Source organism: Cibotium barometz, chromosome 47, assembly GCF_041138505.1.
Source record: "Cibotium barometz isolate CiBa-2024 chromosome 47, ASM4113850v1, whole genome shotgun sequence".
Lineage (NCBI taxonomy): Eukaryota > Viridiplantae > Streptophyta > Polypodiopsida > Cyatheales > Cibotiaceae > Cibotium > Cibotium barometz.
Genome location: NC_141092.1, coordinates 19299206 through 19320450, shown reverse-complemented (window position 1 = coordinate 19320450; position 21245 = coordinate 19299206). Strand labels below are relative to the sequence as shown.

The window sequence follows — 21245 nt, the reverse complement described above, 5'->3', positions numbered from 1 at the left end:
ATTATATCCAAGAAATCCACTAAAATTTCTTGCTCTTGATGGTATTATCTTCTACACCTCAACATACATAACATCATCACATGGAGAGGTTTTAGGAGCCTCATAGAGAAGCACACCTTTCTTTTTATAGTATTGGAATGGCCTATACTTGATCGTTGAGGTAGGGATGTCTTGTGAATGAAATGGTTCAAGATATCCATGATTTAATGAGGTTTTCTAGGGGATCTATAATGTTGGTTTGAGTTAATTTGCACCAATTCACATTGTTGTAGTTTTTTTTTCTTTTAATGAGCCAAGAAGAACATTAACAATGTTTATTTACAACCTAAACAATATCTATAAGTATTTTTTTTTGTAAAAGATAAATTTCAAATTTAATGTATAAATGCATAAGGGAGAGTATCATTTTTATGTTCTTGATTGTAGAATCAACATTGAATAGGTGTTTTACTCATCAAAGGTGAATGTTTGAGATTGAAACCGTTGTGGAGTTGTATGTCCCCTTTCTATATGGAAGCAATGAGACAATCTTTTGCAAATCCTTTGTGGAGACTTTGTGACTTTTGAGAGCATCTATAATAATTGAATCTAATTTCCCAACGCTTTGTTATCCATGCATCATAAAAAAATTGTTGCAGACAATCTTAGCTTAGAACATAACTATGTGAAGGAAGCTGAAACATTATAGGGATGGGGGGGCATAGGAATATATGAACTCAAATAGCATAAGAAAATTCATGCTCTCCCACCACAATATATTACCCATAAGCATATACATGAACATTCAACATATGAAAAAAAATAAGAAAATCCCCATAAAGATCTGCATGCCTCGTTACCCATCATAGGCAACAAGATGAATATATCTCCCACTTGCCTTGGAATAAGATCAAAGAAACCAATAAAATCTTCTTCAATTTGATATAGCACTTCATCTTCCATATAATCATATAAATCGGAATATGATGCAATGGGCAACCATAAGTGCATCCAAGAGTATGCCAAAATGGCTGGTGCAAACATAATAGGATAGAAAATTAGCTACTCTTTTGCCTAGCAAGACACGTGTGTGTTCTCATCATGCATCTTATTCTTTTGTGGATCATGCTCTCATTACTAGTATATGCAATGAAGAGGAACATGTTTCCTTTGAGAAAGCACAAGAAAATGATCATTGGATGATGCAGGCCATGTAGGATGAGTATGACTCAATCCTTAAAAATGACACTTGGTATTTGAAAAATTTGCCTTATGGTAAAAGGGCCATTGGTATGAAGTGGGTTTATAAGCTTAAGTGTAAAGCTGATGTGCTAACGTTGGATCGTTGTGGCAAAGGCTTGTTGGCAAAGGGTTATGATCAAGAGATTCTGATGAAACCTTTGTCCTCCCGTTCTCGTATGACTTCAATCCGGTATGCTATTGCATTGGTAGCATATCATGGATGGAATGTACATTACTAGATATATCAAGATTGCCTTCTTGAGTGGTGATTTGCATGAAGTGGTTTATGTATCTTAGCCTCATAGTTTTGTTCAAAAGTGACAGGAGTCTAAAGTATGCACGTTAAGAAAAGCTTTATATGGCCTTAATTAGGCTCTCCCAGAGCATGGTAGGAGAATATAAATGCATACTTGGTTTCAAATGGTTTTTGTAAACAGTCTAACTGAGAGTACCCTCTATGTAAAGAGGAGTAAGAATTGTTTTATGATCATTATTTTATGTTGATGGCATGCTTCGCTTAGGCCCTATAATGATTATAAGATTTTAACTTTCAAGATTGAATTAGATCATTTGAGATAGTAGATTTGGGCTCATTGCATTATTATTCAGGCATACAGTTTATGCACTATGATGTTGGTATTGCAGTGTTTCCAGTTAAAGTACATATAGAGATTGCTTACATGGTTTGGTTTTAAAGACTATAAGCCTATTGGTACGGTTTGGTATTAGAGACTATAAGATAGTGGAGACACGTGTTAGGATCAACCTCTCTAGGATGCAGGTGAACCATTTGATGCATCACTTTATTAGCACGCTATTGGGTGCCTCATTTATCTATATAATACGAGGCCATACATTCAATTTTGGTTCTCCCAATTGAGCAGGTTTATGACCAATCCCAAAAGTAGGCATTGGTAGGCTATTAGGCAAGTATTTCGATACTTACATGGCACTTAGTCCCTTGGGCTATTTTGTGCTAAGGGAGGTGATATTGAACTGCATGCTTTTGATGATTTCGATTGGGCTGGTGTTATGACGACCTGTGAGTGTCCCACTAGTGGATTTTGCTTTCATCTTATGATTTATGTATATCATGGATTAGCAAGAAGTAGCTGATGATGGCCACTGTAGCTGTGAAGCTCAATATAGGGGAGCTTTTTCAACGAGATGACTATGGAGTATATATATGGCTCAAATGCCTTTTGGTAGCTCTTCGTGTTGGACATAGTAGTCCCCCACCTCCATCTTCATTGTTGATAGCCGGAGTGCATTAGCAGATCCCAACGTTTCATGCTTGCACAAAGCACATTAAGGTGCATTATTACATTGTCAGGGAGAGGTTCATTGTAGGAGAGATTAGCTTAGCTTAGCACATTAAGGTGCATTATTATTATGTCAGGGAGAGGTTCATTGTAGGAGAGATTAGCTTAGCTTATGTCTCTACACACGACAATGTGGCTAATATGTTCACGAAGGTCTCTCGCACAAGAAGTTTGAAGCTTTTTGTAAAGCTTTTGGACTTATTGCAATTTGAAGATTAATTAGCCACCACACGATCCCTGTGCAAGAGAGATCATTAGTAATAATCTAAAATATTGACTAATATGACTTGGGGGGTTGGGGGTTTGGGGGGTGGAAGGTGGGAGAGGATTGGTGTGGGAGCCATGCTTTTGATAGGTATTTTTTTATTAGAAGAAACATGGGTTAACTCTTCACCTCTCCCCAACCATCTCTCACTTTTTCCCCACACACTCCTACATACCTTTGCCATCTACTCCTCACCCTTTGGGAATTTTGTAGACTCATTTTTGTGTAGGGCCCAAATATTGACATTGTGTTTCCTTTCAAAAATATACTCCATTCCAAGATCCTTTGTTTTCATGTAGATTAGAGCCTCCATAGTTGTGTACTCTTCAAAAGGCTCACGCAAGATTTGTCCATCCTTAATCTTCCATATTTATCTTTACAATGGCTTCAACCTCCATGCAACTCCAACCAAACAATTACATCAATGATTATGTTCTTCACAACATAAAAATTAAAGTTGGTGAATGGGTGAAGAAAGATTTTTAAGGTGGACTCTTGGGTCTTCATGTAATCATCATCACCAATTTTTAGGATCACATAGAGTTTGTGAGAGGGGATTATTGAATAGGCATTGAAAAGGTGGTTTCAAGAAAATGGTGGTTTGTGAACAGTGTGTATACACATGGATGAGGATATGTCCCTTCATCCTAGCAAGGAGATGATTTTTTTTTTAATGAGCCAAGAAGAACACCAACAATGTTTGTTTATTTACAACTTGAAAAATATCCGTAAGTTTTTTTTTGTTTTTTGCAAAAGATAATTTCAAATTTAACGTATAAATGCATAAGTGAGATTATGAGTGTAACTGAGTGCCCCAACTATCACTTTTATGGTCTTAATTATAGAATCAACATTGTATACATGTTTTACTTATCAAAGGTGAATGTTTGAGTTAAACCATTTACATCTTAGAATGAGATTGAAACCATTGTGGAGTTGTATGTCCCATTTCTATCACTTTTATGTTCTTAATTATAGAATCAACATTGTATACATGTTTTACTTATCAAAGGTGAATGTTTAAGAGTTAAACCATTTACATCTTAGAATGAGATTGAAACCATTGTGGAGTTGTATGTCCCCTTTCTATATGGAAGCAATTTACAAATCCTTTTTGGAGCCTTTGTGACTTTTGAGAGCATCTATAAAAATTGAATCTAATTTCCCGACACTTTTTTATCTATGCATCATAAAAATATTATTGAGGTTTGGAGACAATCTTAGCTTATAACATAACTATGTGAAGGAAGTTGCAAGGATTATAGGGATGGTGGGACGTAGGAACTCATTTTATTAGCATCAAACAATATAAACACATAGAACCATGATTGTATAATATCCACATGTCAATAGCATAAGGAAATCCATGCTCTCCCGCCACAATATATAACCCATAAAGCATATTCATGAACATTCAGCATATGAAAAAGCATAGGAAAATCCCCATAAAGATCTGCATGCCTTCTTACCCATCGTTGGCAATAAGCTGAATATATCTTCCACTTGCCTTGGAATAAGATCAAAGAAACCAATAAAATCTCCTTCAATTTGACATAACACCATCTTCCATATCATAATATAAATAAGCATAAATGAATATGAAAGATCATAAGTCATAAGGTTCTAAGAGTGAGTTTACATGGGATTAGATAAGTGGGGTTCACAAAAGCTAAATGGAGAGTGAGTGCACATAGACAACATTTGATTGGAGGCAATTATATGTCACTTCTGTGCTAAACAAATGCCCCATCAAGGCATTACAATTACTCGTTATAAATTTTGGATGAGAAGAAGCCCTTGCCTTGCTTATGCTCTTGTGCTTGAGCAACAACGCAATAATAAGCTAGATAATAAGGTAGTAAAATATATTTTTGATGCCACTCAGAAAGCAAAGGGTATAAACTCTATTATCCGGCCACTATAAGGTAAATTTTTGTGAGTACAGGAGATGTCTTTGTTGAGAACTTAGTTCAACCCATGATTTTATGCAAAAAACAACAAAATGTACACTCCTACCTCTGTGGAATGCCATACATTCCATATGTGGAGCAAATGAATCCTCAACAAGGTACTGCAAATCAGTCCATACCACTTGAAAATCAGCTCAAATTTTTACCCAGAGATCAACCTATTGATGAGGTAATTGTGGATGATGATGCAATGGGCAACCATAAGTGCATCCAAGAGTATACCAAAATGGCTGGTGCAAACATCATAGGATAGCAAACTAGCTACTCCTTTGCCTAGCAAGACATGTGTAGGTTCTCATCATGCATCTTATACTTTTGTGGATCTTGCTCTCATTACTAGTATATAGAATGAAGAGGAACGTGTTTTCTTTGAGAAAGCACAAGAAAATGATCCTTGGATGATGCAGGTCATGTAGGATGTGTATGGCTTAATTTAAAAAAATGACACTTGGTATTTGGTAAATTTTTCTTATTGTAAAAAGGCCATTGGTATGAAGTGGGTTTATAAGCTTAGGTGTAAAGCTGATGGTAATGTTGGATTTCTATATAAGGCAAGACTTGTTGCAAAGGGTTAAGATCAGGAGATTATGATGAAACTTTTTCCCTCACATCTTGTATCACTTTAATCCGCTGTGCTATTGCATTGGAAGCATATCATGGATGGAATATACATTAGTAGACATATTAAGATTACCTTTGATATATCAAGATTGCCTTCGTGAGTGGTGATTTATGTGAGGCGGTTTATATATCTCAACCTCATGGTTTTGTTCAAAAGTGATTATGATGGAGACCATGCTCATTTGGTATTTAGTTAAACATGAGAAGTCCATGGTTAAGATTCTTTAAATAGTGTGAATGGGTGGTGGAATATTCTATCTCCACAAGAATAACCAATGCTTTATAAGAAATTTGTGAAATGTGTTAGAAGTTTTAGTAATGGACGTTGTGAGGTTGAGATGAAGCATGTCATTGTATTTTATTACACATGAATAAGGTCTAAATTGCCTTAGTTTTAAGGTTATTTATTTAGTTTGGTGGACGAAAAAAGGTGAAAATGTGTAGAGATTCCATATGTTATGATGATGTACGTTATGTCATGGTTCGCATGGCCCGACACATGGAAAGTGCTAGTCGCATATGGAGTTTCTCTTTGAGCTATATAAGCATGTGGTTAAAGACCTATCGGTGTTATCAGTTGTTCTGATATGTTAAACATGTAGCTGACCTAGCATTACACACCGATGGATTTCATGTACCTTTGAGCTATATAAGCATGTAGTTAAAGACCACCTATAACCTAACTTGGTGTTGGGTAACCTAACTTGATGGACTCCAACCAATGAGTCTTCTTCTTGATGATACACTATGACACGTGTGCTTGTTTTTGTGCAAACTTCTTCTTCAGTCTCATTTAGAAGTAGCTAAAAATTTCAAGGGATGTGAAGTTGCCAATGGGTGGGTGCACACATGTGTACACAGATTGCCTTTTACATGTTGCCGAATTCACTTTTGCGTGACCATGATAGAGAAATTTTGGGTCTCTTCTGTGCACATCATGAAGTGTTGAGGGCTCCATTTTGAAGAGTGGTGGGTCTTCCATATAGAAGTAGCTAAAAATTTCAAGGGATGTGAAGTTGCCAATGTAGATGAGTGGGTGGGCGCACACACGTGTACGCAGATTGCCTTTTACTTGTTGTCGAATTCACTTTTGCGTGACCATGATAGAGAAATTTTGGGTCTCTTATGTGCACATCATGAAGTGTTGAGGGCTCCATTTTGAAGAGTGGTGGGTCTTCCATATAGAGACTCAGAGGTCTAGGGATAGGTGCCAATAGAGCTTGACCACCTATGACTTTCATTTACATCAATCTACTCAAAGGTCAACCTCCCCTTGATCAAAATACCGGTAAATTAAAGTACTTAAGCCTTTTATAACACAAGGTGGTGCAAACACATAAAATTGACACGAGAAAAACATACGAGAGATTATTACATCTTACATCTCGCACAGAGAATCCTAGATGCTCACATATATAAAATCAAATACAAATAGATTAAAAGTCGGGGTAGAATCCCCCCTTGATCAGGGAAGCAAAATATAAATGAGCCCTTATCTTCCTAAGGTTTTAAGCCTTTAGGACTTTTACCCTAAAATAACAGAAACCTTATCTTTTTGTGGTGGCTGCGTTGGAGAGATGACGGCTGCAGAGACGAGGGACTGACAGTCCGAGGCGGCGCCGCTGTGGGCGCACGGCGGAGGCGGTGCAAATGGCCTGCCTAATAGGTGGCATGAGGCGGGGTAGCGCTGCAAGGGAGGAGGCTACGACGGCAACGCTACAGGCAGCGCCGGCGTGGGGTTGATGGGTTGCTAAAAGCACAGGCAACTCTGGCGCAGAGGGAGCAGGACAGCAGTAGGGTGGAGGTAAGAGGCTGCTGGCGTTAGTGGAGTGGGAGTAGCAGAGGGGCTGCAGGCAGGGCAAAAACCCTAAGAAGAAGAAACCCTAAAATTTCCTTTTTGGGGGGGGGGGGGGACGAGAAACACCGGTTTACATACACTACTCACACACCCAACTCCGGACGCGCAACACCGTAGATGAACCCGCACCAACGGATAGGACTTCATCCGCTTTAACTACTCCACTACAGCCGTGTTCGCAACCCTAGAATTTTCGAAACCCTAAAAGGCTCCCATACCATTTGTTGCATTCTAAGGTTAAGTTGATAGCCAATAGCTATGGAGGTTCAAATTGATACATGGTGATGTGTAGTAAAGAGAGAAGGGTAGAGAGAGATGATGCGTAGTAAAGAGAGAAGGGTAGGTTAAGAGACACTATTTGCATGTACAATGTAATACTTTATATTGATTGTTATGAAAGTCATAAGGTACAATGCTTTTATAGGCAGAATGCCTCTCAACACTCTACTCACTGGGGCAGTGACACTTGGATATCAATGCTTACATACACAAACACTTAATTGGCTATAAGAGGTGGTTCACATGTACTAACTAACTTACTCACATAAGTGAGTGTTCACACACACAAACAAGGGTTGTTTACACACATATACAAGCAAGTACACAAACGAGGGTACACATACACAATGGGTATACACACGGAGACTCCGAATACCCAACAAATAGTGGGTCATTCACCATACAGCTTGCCCATGTAATTCGGCCGTCGGATAAAGTAAACTAGGTCGAGTAAACTAGGTTACTAAGTGATTCTTAGTTTACTAAATGGGCATAGTTTACTTTCTAGTTTACTAAGCGATCATAGTTTACTTCTTAGTTTACTAAGCAGGCATAGTTTACTTCCTACTTTACTCAGCAAATCATAGTTTACTTCGTAGTTTACATCATGGGATGAGGGTGAATTTGGGTTTAGGACTTAGAAATTTTTGGAGCAAGATGTTTTAGGCAAAAGAGGATTTGAACTCGAGACCTTGGGTCACCATAGGAAACATCTTATCACTATAGTATACCTTCAAGCAATGAAACCATGTGGTATTCTATGTTTTTCACCCCTAGTTTACTCGGCCTAGTTTACTTTATTTGATGGTGCAAAAAAAGCATCGCGATTTTGATTAATGCCATCCATTGATGTCACCTGACAAGGGTCTTTAAGACGTGGCACCTAGTCTTGAGGATATGGCAACCTTCACTATGCTTTTTTAAAAAGATAAAGCTCTTTTTTTAAAAAAAACCTTAGGATTTCTATATGTAAAAAAGAAACCCTAAATACTATGTTGTAAAGGGATTCTTAAACTTTAAAGCCTATTAGATCATTCACATGCACTTCAAGCTATAATAGAGAAAAGTTATTCCTTGTGCAAGTTTGGTCTCTAAAATGCTATTAACATTTCAAAACTATTGTATTCCATGTAACATTGACATTAACTCTTTGTTTCTAGCCAAACGTTTGTGATAATCTTTGTACTTAGAACCCAAGCATTGCAAAAAGACTAATTCTAGAAAATCCTCCCACATGCAAAAACATGAAGAAGGAGATGAGAGCTCTTAAAAAAATAGATAAAAACCCTAGCATGGCATACTATGTTAAACCACCTAACCATATATATACTAGTAACTCCGGCATCATCCACTGTGTGTGCCTTATCGAGAATACATCATACTTATAAGCCTCGTGTGTCCAGTTGTTGGTACACCTGCGTTACACACTACTAGGTCTTTAGGTCAATAGTTGTCACTAAAGGACCTTATCAACCGAGGATAAATGTTCACACTTAATTACCTAACTCGTGATGTATCATTGCCATATGCTGCCAATGGGTGTGTACTTGTAGGGTCGTGACATTCTCTTCTCTTTTTAGGAAACATTTTCCTTAATGACAAACATGTTGCTATTCACACTTTGAGCTTTTCAAGTTACCTCTCTCAAGGACTAATTTCACAAAATAGAAGAGAATGATATCACAACTATCCTACTCGTTGTTCTAAAATTAGACATAGTTCATAATTAACTTGATCTACTACAAAGCCAATCAATCTATTTTCAATCGCTTTTATGTCTCTAGGATTTTCAATCTATTTTCAATCGCTTTTATGTCTCTAGGATTTTCAATCGCTTTTATGTCTCTAGGATTTTCTTTGAGCCTCAAAATCATCTCAATCCTTTTCAACCTTAGAGTAAGTGACATATGTATCCCATTCTACCTATGTACACCAATCTGGTGATTTTTTTCCTAAGTAGTTCACTTCATCTTTCAAGCGAATTCCCCCGACTATCACGAGTGGACTAAAATTGTTGTTCACCCTATAGAAGTGCTTAATAGACTTTTTTAAGTTAGCATCCGTAGAACTCATAGTCCTTACATAAACCACTTCAGACATACTCCTTGTGAATAAAAATGCTCACCCTATAGAAGTGCTCAATAGACTTTTTAAAGCTAGCATCCCTTCCCTAGAACTCATAGTCCTTACATTAACCACTTTAGACATACTCCTTTGTGAATAAAAGTGAAGTTGTTGGTGCGATTCATAGAAACATTCTAGTTTCTTTTTCCTTTGTCACAAGTCTTGTTACTACGTAAAACCTTCAACAAGTACAACTTGACACCAACATATAACATGATTCTTGTACTCTACTTCTCTACTAGAAGTGTATGCAATTACAATGATACCGAATTCACTTGCATCTCTTCTCAAACAAAGGAATGAAGTGTGCACTTACCAAGAACAAGCTCTTAATCATACTAGGTCTTTTCCATTACACAATTGAAGGTGTCTTCACAAATCACCCTATGTGAATTCACTTAACATTTACTGGTCTCCTCCACCTCCAAAGCCTTACCAAATTAACACATTATTGTCCCACAACACATGGACAGTCATAAAAAACATGGTTGATTTTAGTTGACCACATAGATCTTTTGATCATAAGGAGCACATGTACTCATCATCATTAGCATGATGAATCAAAGCAATGTTGACTCCTCACCCATTTAACAAAACATGCCCCACTCAATAAAAAATGATGAATCGAAGCACTCCTCACCCCCATTTAACAAAACATGCAACTACACATAAGCTTCCTCAGTTCCTCACATGAAATGTTAGTTCTTAAACCACTCTCAGATGTTTTCTTAGCTCCTTTAGATCGCTTGTAACCTAGTAAACATTTGGACCAATAGTATAATTGTCAATATGGCTAGGCTAAAGCTTTAAGTTTGATGAAGGTTGTAGTGTGAAGAGCTTTAGTTTTATGCACCTCAGTTACTCGCATGCTTGCTCACAAATCACTTGCATATTGCCTTGATTCTTTCTAATGTTGTGTTTTCTTGTTTGTATTACGTACTTCACTAAACCATTATTTATCCATAGGCTTCACAATAATGTGAATCCGATGTATATCTTTTAATCATGCATATATGTAAAGAAATTTTCTTTTTGCAATTAATACTAGTTGTCTTGCTTATAGACACCAACCACATTCAGACCTTTAAAATGGTTTTCTCTCTAAAAGGAATAAGAAGGGCTTTTTATGCATCAATTTGACAACCATCTTTGTTTCAAAGTCAAACTCTCCTCCTTCATCCATTTTATTCCATGCCTTAAAGTGATTTGGGCCTCTCCAACTCTCAAGGGAGAAAGACATAAGGGAAAAACACCTACCACATAACATCTTTGCTTTTTAAAATCAACATCACCATCCTTTAAACTGATATGCCAACCGTTCACAAATTTTGAATGTAAGGACCCAAGATACTTTCTAAGTGTACACGTGTGCATATTTGTACTCCATTTTCTTTGAAGACTGGGGATTGAAGATCTTGCCATTAATCTTGCTACATGTGAACACACCACGATGTCACAAAGAAAAGCCACAAGAGGCAAACTAGGACCTCATCCACACTTTTCTATCAATGGCTTACAAGAAAACCATTTATGTCGATGCTCCACCCATGCAAGGGCTCCATGCCCTTGCTGAGTAACCTGCAACTTCAAAAGAGGCACCACCTCTTCATCTAGGCGCAAGCGTGCCATTCTTAACACCAGGCTTATTGACATTCTTTGCCTTCTTAAACTAAAGGGGCAGTTAATCTTTAATGTTGGCGAGATTTGTACTGTTGGTGAATTAATTTTTGTGCAAGATACTCATGCTCAAAATTAGTGTTTCCTTAATGCACACCTTAATAATTTGATGTCAGAGGGGTGGGGAGAAATAGCCAGCAGGGTAGAGGGATTAGAGATTATGCTAAGGTCTTTGGGAAATTGTTTATGTACATGGTGACCATGAACATGCCTATAATGAGGAATTACGAGAAGCTCTTATGTAGGCTGCATAGATAGAAGACCAAGCCCCCAAATATCTTTCATATACAAGATCTTCCCTTGGGCTAGAAATATTGAGCATCTCGGTCACTAAATATTAGAATTTAGAACCTAAACATTGCATGAAATCCCCTTAGAAAATGAACCCATATGCAAAAACATGTAAAGAAGGAGATAAGAGCCCTCCAAAGATAAGAGCCCTCCAAAGATAGATGAAAACCTTAGCATGGCATACTATATTATATATATATATGTTCATGATTTTGGGCATGCACAGTGCGTACCCACACACCATAGTCACCATCCACCACTAGGTCTTTAGGCCTATAATCATCACCCAAGAAACTCATCAACTATGGAGAAATGTTTACACTTTATTTCCTAAGTGGTGATGTATCATTGTATGCCCTCAATGGGTCCCCCATGCTTTGCCAACATATACTTATAGGGGTCATAATATTTGTTGTAAATGGCTAAGATGAACCTTTTGAAATGCATACAATTGTGAACTTTGTGTGTTAAAGGCAAGTATATGCTCTCATGTTTGCCAAATGTGAGTGAATAAGTGATTAAGGGCATGGCTTCACCCCTTGTGTCCCGATGTCTTGATAACTATTGTGAGGGTCACCAAGATTTAGAGAAGGCCCAGCCTTTAAAAGAAATCAATCAATATTTCTCAAGCCAAGATGGTTAGAGTATAGGGACAAACAAGCATGGAGTGTCAAGAAACTCCATCATTAAGGGGTAGTGTTAGAAATTGTGGTGATGGGCCTCGTGTTCAAGGGAGTATAGTGCATTTATTTGGTTACACATGTGTAAGGTTTAACTGGCATTGGATCAAAGGAAATTAGTCAAGTTTTCTCAAGACAAGATTCTTAGAGTATAGGAGAAACAAGCATGCAATGTCAAGAAACTCCATCCTTTAGAAATTGTGGTGATGGAGATGTGTTCAAGAGGGAGCATAGTCTATGTATTTGGTTGCACATGTGTAAGGTTTAAATGGAATTGGTTCAAAGGTTAATTTTTGAGTTCAGTGAGTGTAAATAAATGAGAAAATGTGAAAAGTATATATATTCCATAAACATGGATGATTGAAGTCGATGGGTCACATCGACACATGAAAAGTGCGTCACATGGGTAGTGTTTGGATCACATGGATTGCATAATCACATGGAGAGTGTGTATGATTAATGCTCTCTAAGCTATATAAAGACGTACTTGGGCTATCATTTCAAGAGAGAATTTGATGAATAAATTGAAAGTGATTTGTATTTTTAATATTTTTATTGAAGTGACCTGTGATCCCTTTTTAACTAAGCTTTTAATTATTTTCATTATTCAATCATACGGTTGTTTATTTGGTTTGATCCTCTCTAGCTACCATAATTTCTAACACAAGAGAAATGAAGTTATTTTGCAAAGATATGAGCACTCATGCACTTGTTGTAAGGAGGACTAGAATTTGATGAATAAATTAATGTGATTTGTGATTATTTTCATTATTCAATCATAAGGTTGATTATTTGTACTTGACACGCACTTGTTGTAAGAAGGACTAAAATTTGATGAATAAATTGATGTGATTTGTGCTGTCTTTTTAACTAAGTTCTTTAATATTTTCATAAGGTTGATTATTTGGTTTGATCCTCCCTAGCTACCATAATTTCCATCAAAAGAGAAATGAAAAACTATTTTGCAAAGATATAAGCACTTTTACACTTGTTTTGTAGGGAGGCCTAAGATGTACATGTAAAAATTGTCTTGTAATTTATTTAAGGGTTAAGAAATCCTCACATTAACTTATACCCCAAATAATATCAATCGAATTCCATTGGATTCTTATTATTATTTATTGCATCCCTAATTTTTTGGTATATGAAACACCTTTTCACCACGCATACTTTTCGAAGTGTCTTCACCAACACGTGATATAGTGTATGCATGCAACCCCCATTTAGCACTTTTTATAAATTTGTTACACTTTTTCAAATCTATTTCTTTTTATCTAGGATATTATCTCCTTGTTTAGTTGAGTTTGATAGTTTTTCATATAGGACTCATGATGCTATCATTATTTTTATTAATTCTTGCTCGTGTTATAGCATGTTAATGATAAAGTGACTCATCTCATTACATTAGTGAAGAGTGTATTTGTGGATTTAAATGAAGCTTTCTTTGAGATCATGTTTCTACATATCACTACTTCAAAAAAATCAATCTTGATAGTCTCTACATTTGTTTGAGATCTCTACATATCACTACTTTGGAAAAATCAATCTTGATACTGTTTAATAATTTTATGAAAGTCTTCCTCTTATTACCAATGTCTTTTATTATTAAGAGTAACATAGAGAAAAATCTATTACTAGATCCTCATAATATAATTGGACCAACAAATAAATTATAAACAAATTAAGTCAATAGAAGGGCTAATGAATGAAGAAGAAATCATGTGTAGTTATGTTTTTTTGGGGGGGTGAAATAATCATTGATCAAAGAACTCCAAAATCATCAAGATAAAAAAATATGATAGAACACTTGGTTGATTCCTTACAATCACATCTTAAAAGTCATTCTTTTATAAGAATTCTACTTTTTAAAAGGTGTAAGAGTGGGTTTTGAAATCAGATGTCATTAAGGTAGATGCTTACCCCGTATCTCCACTTTGGGAGGTGTGGCGGGCTATAGCCAAAGACGCTTGGAGTCTGTAAGAAATTATTCTCTATGCTATGTTGCACCATCACATGAAGTTTCCAAGAGGCTACGAAAGCTCAAAATTTCATCCCCCCTCCACCCCAAAAGAAGAAGAAGAAGAAAGGATTAGTGTAAAAAAAGGGGGGGGGAAAGTGAGCTTTGATAAGACATCACAAGGGCATTTTTGCCACATGTTACCCAATATCAAAGCAATGATGAAGGGAACTATGATAATAACATGGGCAAGAATAACATTACAAAGTAACATGGGCAAGAATAACATTACAAAGTTAAGGGTTGAAGAAATCAAATAAAATGTGCTTGCTCTTTACTCCATATGTGCAATGAGATGCTCATAGCCTCTTGCTGTATAAACATCATTTTGTGTAATTTTTTTCAAGCACTTCATAGCCATGGCTATGGCACCCCCTAATAAAGTAAAGCTCAAGATCATCCTCCTTGGAGACTTTGGGTAAACAAATCATTACCTGTACTTCATTCCATGAAATTCATTATTAATTTGGCTTCAAATTGATTCAAACCTAAAGTTGTGATGATCAAAACATTTGACTTTTTGTTTTGTGGGTTCTTAATTTAACAGGGTTGGGAAAACTTCACTTATAAACCGGTATCCCTTTGCAAAAATGTGTAAGGTTTGGTGTGGATTAATTACGGTTGTGTCATTAATGAAATCCTTGACGGAATTAACTTAGATTTGTGCATAAGAATTTCGGTGATCACAAGGGAGAAGATCCTGTGGATATTATCAATAAGGAGGTAACATTTGGAGGCAATGAAGCAACATTGCAGGTGAGAGGGGCTTAATTGCAGAGTAAGATAATGGTAATGTGTTAGCTTAGGATAATGCGCAGGCTGATTAGTAATTAGTTGAAGAGATTAAGCAGGTGTGATGGTTAATTAGTGTGTTTTTTCCTGCATCAGATATGGGATACACTCGGGCAAGAGAGTTTTCAAGGCCTTGCACCTCGCTTCTACAGGGGTGCTGATTGTTGCATCCTTGTTTTTGATGTGAATGAGATGAAGTCTTTCGAGAGCTTGGAGGGTTGGCGCGACGAGTTTATCACCCAGGTGATGAAAGATACCTCTCCCCCTCCCCCCCTTGTTTTCACCGTTTTTTACACCTAAGCCTCCTCCTCCTCCTCCTCCTCCTCCTCAAGTGTATTTACAACACTAAGCCCTTTGTTCCTCAATTTTTAAGTACTTCAAGTTTTCAAAGTCTAAGTCCTTTGTCTTCCAATTTAAGTACTTTGAATCCTTGTTTTACCCGGTGTGCCCACGTGGGCATGTACATGAGTGAGTGAGTGAGTGAGTGAGTGAGAGAGAGAGAGAGAGAAGAAGAAGAAGAACTATTTCAACGTCGTATACGAAACTATCTCAAGAACCCTTGAAGGGATTACCTAAAAGCTAGATTCGACTCAAATGGATCCATGCCTTTGTGTGTGTGTGTGTGTGTGTGTGTGTGTGTGTGTGTGAGAGAGAGAGAGAGAGAGAGAGAGAGAGAGAGAGAGAGAGAGAGCATATCCATATGACATCATTGAAGTGGAGAGAATGGGCCTTGAACCCAATAAGGACAATGTCTCTGTTAATGTAGGTTTGACTTCCTCTTAAAAATCAGCTGCGAGCCTATATTATAAAGGTAGACATAGTGATAGTGTTGAGTGGTGCAAGCAAGACTTTCCAAACTTTGTGGGTGGGGCTATGAACCTTTGGGGTGCTCCTATGACATGGAAACATATTTTCTAGAATTTTAGTATGGATTCTAGAGATGCCTATGAACCTTGGGGTGCTCATATGACATGGTAACCTATTTTTTCCTACTATTTTAGTATGGATCCTAGCTTATAAATTCTGTTTTCTTCTTATAATTATTGTGGGTTTTTAGTTTCAAAGCTTAGATATACTTTACATATATGGAATTGGTGTGGCATACATGAAGTTACTCCATTAACCAACCTTGCATTGGATTGCAGGGCATTCCACCAAATGGCGACCCACACAAGTTCCCTTTCATTGTGCTTGGAAACAAAATAGATTTAGATGGTGGGAAGAAGAGAATGGTATGACAAGATCTCAAATTTGCATGATGCTTTCAACCTATGTCAAGAACTTGGCATCTAGTAAGTATTGATATCCTAAGCTTGTTTTTACATAGGTACATGAGTCAATGGTAAAACAATGGTGTGCAAAGAATGGAAACATTCCTTATTTTGAAACTTCTGCAAAAGAGGGAAAAAATGTGGATGCAGCCATTGATAGTATTGTCCAGCTTGTTTTGAAGAAGTAAGCAAATAAATCAACATTTTTTTCAAAATATGCTTTCATTCAAGTGGATTAAGTTGGACTCTAACTTTTTTGTTTCTCTTTTTAAGTTTTCCTCCTCCACAAAACCAAGCTATTACGATAGTGCCAATAAAATCCCAGCCTCCTCCCCAACAATCAGGTGGATGTTGTGGTGGTTAAGGTTTAGATGCAATCTTTCCTATTTTTAAAATTCAAAGTTTACAAGGAGGCAACACAAAGGGAGAAAAGTTTACAAGGAGGCAACATAAAGGGAGCAAAGTTTCATGATCACTTCCGTTACTCTCCACATTTGGGTACCCTTAGTTTATAAGTTTCGATTTGTCTTGGATGAGGTTTTATTTTTTATTAAATATGTAAAACTTGCCCATAACATGGATTGTATTGTATAAGCATAATTTGACACTCAAGCAATATGTGGACTCCATAAAATAACTATGGTGGCAAGGCAACCAATGGCCACTCATCATCAGTGGCTTTCTAATGCAGGTGTTCATCCTACTTTACATCACTAGACATAACATATAGGTAGCCTCTTTATATGCCTCTTCAAGTGGTCAAAACACACATCCTAGTACCACACTCCATACAAAAATGTAGTTATATGCATGACCTTGTTTATTTTATCTTGTTAAATATACGTATATATACATATATTTAACAAGATAAAATAAACAAAATTCTATGAATATATGCACACTATACACACACACACACACACACACACACACACACACACATGCATGCATGCATACATGCATACATACATACATACATATTGTAATGAAATAGATTTGGTTGCACATGCACATGGGGGATGTGGCCTAGGCACTTGGGCTTAGAGTCATTTACATGTGTATTTTTGGGAACCTTGGGCTATATTACACATAGGGCTCATGGGCATTATATAACCTTTTGATCATTTTGACTTTACCTTTCTTGGAGCCCTTATGCCCAAGCTTCTATGGTGTTCTTCTCCCTTAGAGATTAAGTTGGGGACTACACCCATGTTATCTACTCCATGTCTTGAGTGGGTCTTTTTCTTTCTTACACATACATATATATGTATGTATGTATATAGATATATTTGTGTATGTGTGTGTGTGCGTGTATGTATTCATATATGTATACATATGTGTATATGTATATATATTATATTATACATATAATATAATATATATACATATATTATATTATATGTATATATATTATAATATATATATACATATATATTATAATATATATACATATATTATAAAACCCAACAGGAATCTATCAGTGAAGACAACTCAGAGTTCTGTGTTTTTCTTTGTTTTTCTTGAAGCCCCAAGTCTCAAAGATGGAGGAGGGATGTTGAGAGTGTTTGTTTGGTTTTAATGGAGGATATAATGTGTTGAGCCTGAGTTCTTTGTGGGTTGATGAGTTTTAGTGTTGTGGAGATTTATTTGTGTTGTTTTGATTGAGATGATTGAGGAGGTACCCCACTGAAGAGGACATATCTATTGTCTATTGTGGCAGTTCCGAGTTAGTCAGTGTTAGTTAAGAAGCTGGAGTGAGACCGAGTCAGATGAGTGTCAGATCTTGTCAGTTGTGTGTAGTAGAGAGGATGAGTATTGGTCTATCTGGGTTAATTGGAGCCTCGTCTGATAGTCTGGGGACTGTCAACTGTCAGCAATCAAAAGGGCTAGAGGACTGGGATACACATGTACATACATATATATTATACACATATATACATGTATATATATGTGCGTGTGTGTGTGTGTGTATGTGTATATGTACGTATGCATGTATTTATATATATATGTATATATATAAACATATATATTTATGTATATATATATATACACATATATATATATGTATATATGTATATATATGTATATATATGTGTGTGTGTGTGTGTGTGTGTGTGTATGTATATGCATGCCAAAAGTAAGGAGACACTCAGCTCTTAGGTGTGTCTACCAACTCTATAATATCCTTTTTAAATCACATTCAAATAAGTACACCACTTTACACCTATGGAAGGAAAAAATCTATTTTCATCATTTTACACATATATATCCCATGCAAAATTAGTTGATAAGTTACTAGATAAGCATGTAATCCATTTAAAGGTTACCAGACGAGCATATATATATATATCCCATGCAAAATTAGTTGATAAGTTACTAGATAAGCATGTAATCCATTTAAAGGTTACCAGACGAGCATATATTCCACTAGTTAATGTTAATGCTTTTATTGGCTTTGTAGTTGAGCCATGGCTTACTTCTTAATTCTCTTGACCTTGATGAATGGCCCATCTCTGGTAGTTTCTTTCTAATGGTTGAGCTCTCTACAACAAGTGTTGATCGTTTTGATGTTGCATGCTGGGAGGTGTTGGCCACATCTTCCTCATGTTGGTTCTCGGGCTCAACATTGCCATTAAAGTACATCTTCTTCATGTGCACTAACCTATTCTTTTGGAATTCTTTCAACACAAAAGACAATGAAGTTAGTTATTTGTGTGGACATTTAATCATACAAAATTGAGTACATGTAGCATCGTTCCATTACCCTCAAATCGTTCTTGCTCAATGGAATGCCACTTGCCTAACGGGTAGTCCAACCACCAAGGACACACATTAATTTCCAAAATAGTAATGCCTTTTTTTAGCCCACATCGATGGGTATATACTCCCATCTTTTTCCAGCCCTCTCCATGCCACCAACTCATCCCGCATCCTCGATAGCACCTCACTTGCAAATCAATGTACATATTCATCTGTAAGGTGGATGTAAATTGGAGTGCATAAATACAAGGACAAACACACTAAATCCATAGTGGGTGGATAAATCTATCACGTGTATATGAGGAACTTGGAAGACTCTTGCATCAACTTCCAATGTTGGCTTTATATCCTTCCATAGATGTGGGAAGGCATTAAGGAGATGATGATGCCTTTGCTCTTTAATAAACACATCAAACCCAATTGAGAGATCCAAACCATCTCTGTGTAACTGCTCAATGATGGCAATCCCCTGCTCAAGCATGTATTGCTAATATATCTCCTTTCTTCTCACATATAGCCTACATTTGTTGAGAGCATCTCCAAACTTTTTTGGTGCAACCTTATCCTTGTTGGGATTATGTGTCATCATTTAATGCAAAATCTCTTTCTTTCTAAAATAGTACAAGGTTACTATCCCATCAAAAAGCTAGAGAAAATACCAATGAAAGTAGATATATTTCACAATGCATGAACTCATTACCTACTATCAAGATTTGAGCCAAGATGATGCAAGGATTTGGACCTTCCCCTCTAACAAGGCTCCCTTCTGATTCTAATTGTACCCAAAGATAAGTTGGAAGAAACCATCCCTATTGGCACGATTAGCCACAGACACCATTTTGAATACACAATCACAAAAATTCCCCTCCACACCCTTCACAAATTTTGTATACTTGCTCTTGAACTCCTAAACGCTTATCTTTGAGCGATCAAGGTTGGCAGTGGCTTTCTTGCTGCATGAGTGAACTCTTCCTATAAAACATGACCATGGTCTAATGTAGCTTTCTGGTCTAAAAAACTACACAAGTAATGCAAGTTGTTATATAACATGGTAATCAAGGTAGTTTTTTACCTTCTAGACAAGCTGTCGACTATGGTTGGTGCTACAGAGTACCATGGGTTGCTATTTTTTTCTCTCAATGGCCATATCCACTTCAACCCACCTCATATCTATTAGAGTTAGCAGATCCAAAAGAGCGCTTTTATATGCCAAGCTAAACTTTTGAAAAAGAAAGACCTCATGGCCAAATGACGGTTCCACATATGCTCGAACTAGTCTATACACAGCCACAAGTTATGTGTAATTATGGGAACATTCTATAAAGTGAGTAATTGAAGAAGAAAATGAAAATAATATCATACTCTCATTGGGTCGACTTCAATAATGCAAGTAGTATCTGAAAAGATGCAGGGGAGAAGAGAGCTTGAGCTCTTGCAAGCACACACACACTCACAAAACCCTAAAAGAGAACACACAAGGTGAGAGGCTGAAAATCTTCTTCTTCTTCACACAACACTCAACACACGATATACAAAGAAAAGAGTACACACAATATGAAAAGATACTCAACCAAATACATACTAGGGTTCTCTATAGTGTGAACCCAACTAAATAAGCTGGCGCTATAACTATGCCAGTCTGTAGAATGGCTATCACACAGCCTGTCATCCCACTGGCCGCATATCACCCATGGTCTCACCAACCATGCCAGTCGTGTAAGTGTGGGGCCTATCCCCCAGGCGGGTCATCAGTGTCCACCGCCTCACTAGATGAGCTCGATATCTCAACACTCCCCCTCGAGCTCAACTCCATCTCATGTACACCAAGCGAAGCCCTGAATCTACGGAGCTTCTCTATACCCAATGCTTTGGTGAAGATGTTAGCAACCTGATCTTGTGTGCTGACACAAACAAGGTCAACATCTCCTGCTAAAACCTTCTCTCTGACAAAATGGTAGTGGACGTCTATATGCTTCGTGCGAGCATGAAAAACTGGGCTCCTGGCCAACTGTATACTGCTAATGTTGTCACAAAAAATGACAACTTGTCTATCCACTAATAGACCCAAATCTGCAAGTAGCTTTCTCAACCAAGCTA

At 37.0% G+C, this 21245-nt stretch overlaps 1 protein-coding gene across 1 annotated transcript; it reads left to right on the top strand.

Moving 5' to 3' along the window:
• The first annotated feature begins 14541 nt into the window (after positions 1–14541).
• LOC147611471 (ras-related protein Rab7-like) lies at positions 14542–17074 on the top strand. The gene is made up of 7 exons (XM_086784557.1): positions 14542–14743; positions 14873–14899; positions 14985–15081; positions 15214–15360; positions 16263–16349; positions 16445–16572; positions 16662–17074. The coding sequence occupies exons 1-7, from the start codon at positions 14685–14687 to the stop codon at positions 16750–16752; spliced, it is 636 nt and encodes a 211-aa protein (XP_086640683.1). The 5' UTR covers positions 14542–14684; the 3' UTR covers positions 16753–17074.
• Positions 17075–21245: the final 4171 nt, after the last annotated feature.

What these genes read in the sequence shown, in the direction of transcription:
- LOC147611471 (XM_086784557.1), top strand. Translation starts at nt 14,685, where the DNA reads ATGGCTATGGCACCCCCTAATAAAGTAAAGCTCAAGATCATCCTCCTT. An exon ending in ATCCTCCTTGGAGACTTTGG is followed by an intron (nt 14,744 to 14,872) that starts GTAAACAAATCA and finishes TTAATTTAACAG; the next exon opens with GGTTGGGAAAACTTCACTTA. An exon ending in ATGGTGGGAAGAAGAGAATG is followed by an intron (nt 16,350 to 16,444) that starts GTATGACAAGAT and finishes GTTTTTACATAG; the next exon opens with GTACATGAGTCAATGGTAAA.